Source organism: Sinocyclocheilus grahami, unplaced genomic scaffold (assembly GCF_001515645.1).
Source record: "Sinocyclocheilus grahami isolate Dianchi unplaced genomic scaffold, SAMN03320097.WGS_v1.1 scaffold11648.1, whole genome shotgun sequence".
NCBI lineage: Eukaryota > Metazoa > Chordata > Actinopteri > Cypriniformes > Cyprinidae > Sinocyclocheilus > Sinocyclocheilus grahami.
In genome coordinates this window covers 1-563 of record NW_015513953.1, presented here as the reverse complement: position 1 = coordinate 563, position 563 = coordinate 1, and the positions used below count along the sequence as shown (strand labels likewise).

The window sequence follows — 563 nt, the reverse complement described above, 5'->3', positions numbered from 1 at the left end:
TACAATTTATCATATGTTGTAAAATTCTAGGTATTTTTATCTATTCATAGTATGTGCATAAAATACAAATTGCATACAGTTTGCCACCTGTTAACTAAATCTCTTTTGTTCCAGAAAATCACTCTGCGGGTTCAGCCTGTTCTTCAGAGTAACCATCTCTACGACTATCCTCACTATGAAGAGAGAGAGCACATGCAGCATGGAGAACGCTCACCTCTGCTGGCTGGTGCCATGTGAGAGACACTGCCACTGTGTGTCTGACATCGAGCACTGCAGTCATATTCAGTGGACTCTACTTCACAAACTTGAGCGTTTCCGGAGAAACCTTTCACGTTCAAGAGAAGCTTCTGTACGCTGTAAGCTTTATGCATTATTCTGAGAATATTGAGAGAAAGTCTAGTTATGTACAAAAATTTTTACACAAGCCAAGTCAATACAGTATCACACTACTTTTAGTAAGTTTTTCCTTTTAATTTGAAAAGAAACGTTAAATATTTTGATTTCAGTGCTTTTACAAGTATTCTTGAAATATGGAGATGAAATGTATTATTATTATTTTTTTT

At 35.7% G+C, this 563-nt stretch overlaps 1 protein-coding gene across 1 annotated transcript in view; it reads left to right on the top strand.

Annotated features, from left to right (window-relative positions):
- Window positions 1–493, top strand: part of LOC107578715 (DNA damage-regulated autophagy modulator protein 2-like) — a gene marked incomplete at its 5' end in the record, with an annotated part of 2524 nt that extends 2031 nt beyond the window's left edge. The window contains one exon of the mRNA XM_016264642.1: window positions 115–493. Coding sequence (XP_016120128.1) covers window positions 115–237 — 123 coding nt within the window. The remainder of the gene's footprint in view (window positions 1–114) is intronic.
- Window positions 494–563: the final 70 nt, after the last annotated feature.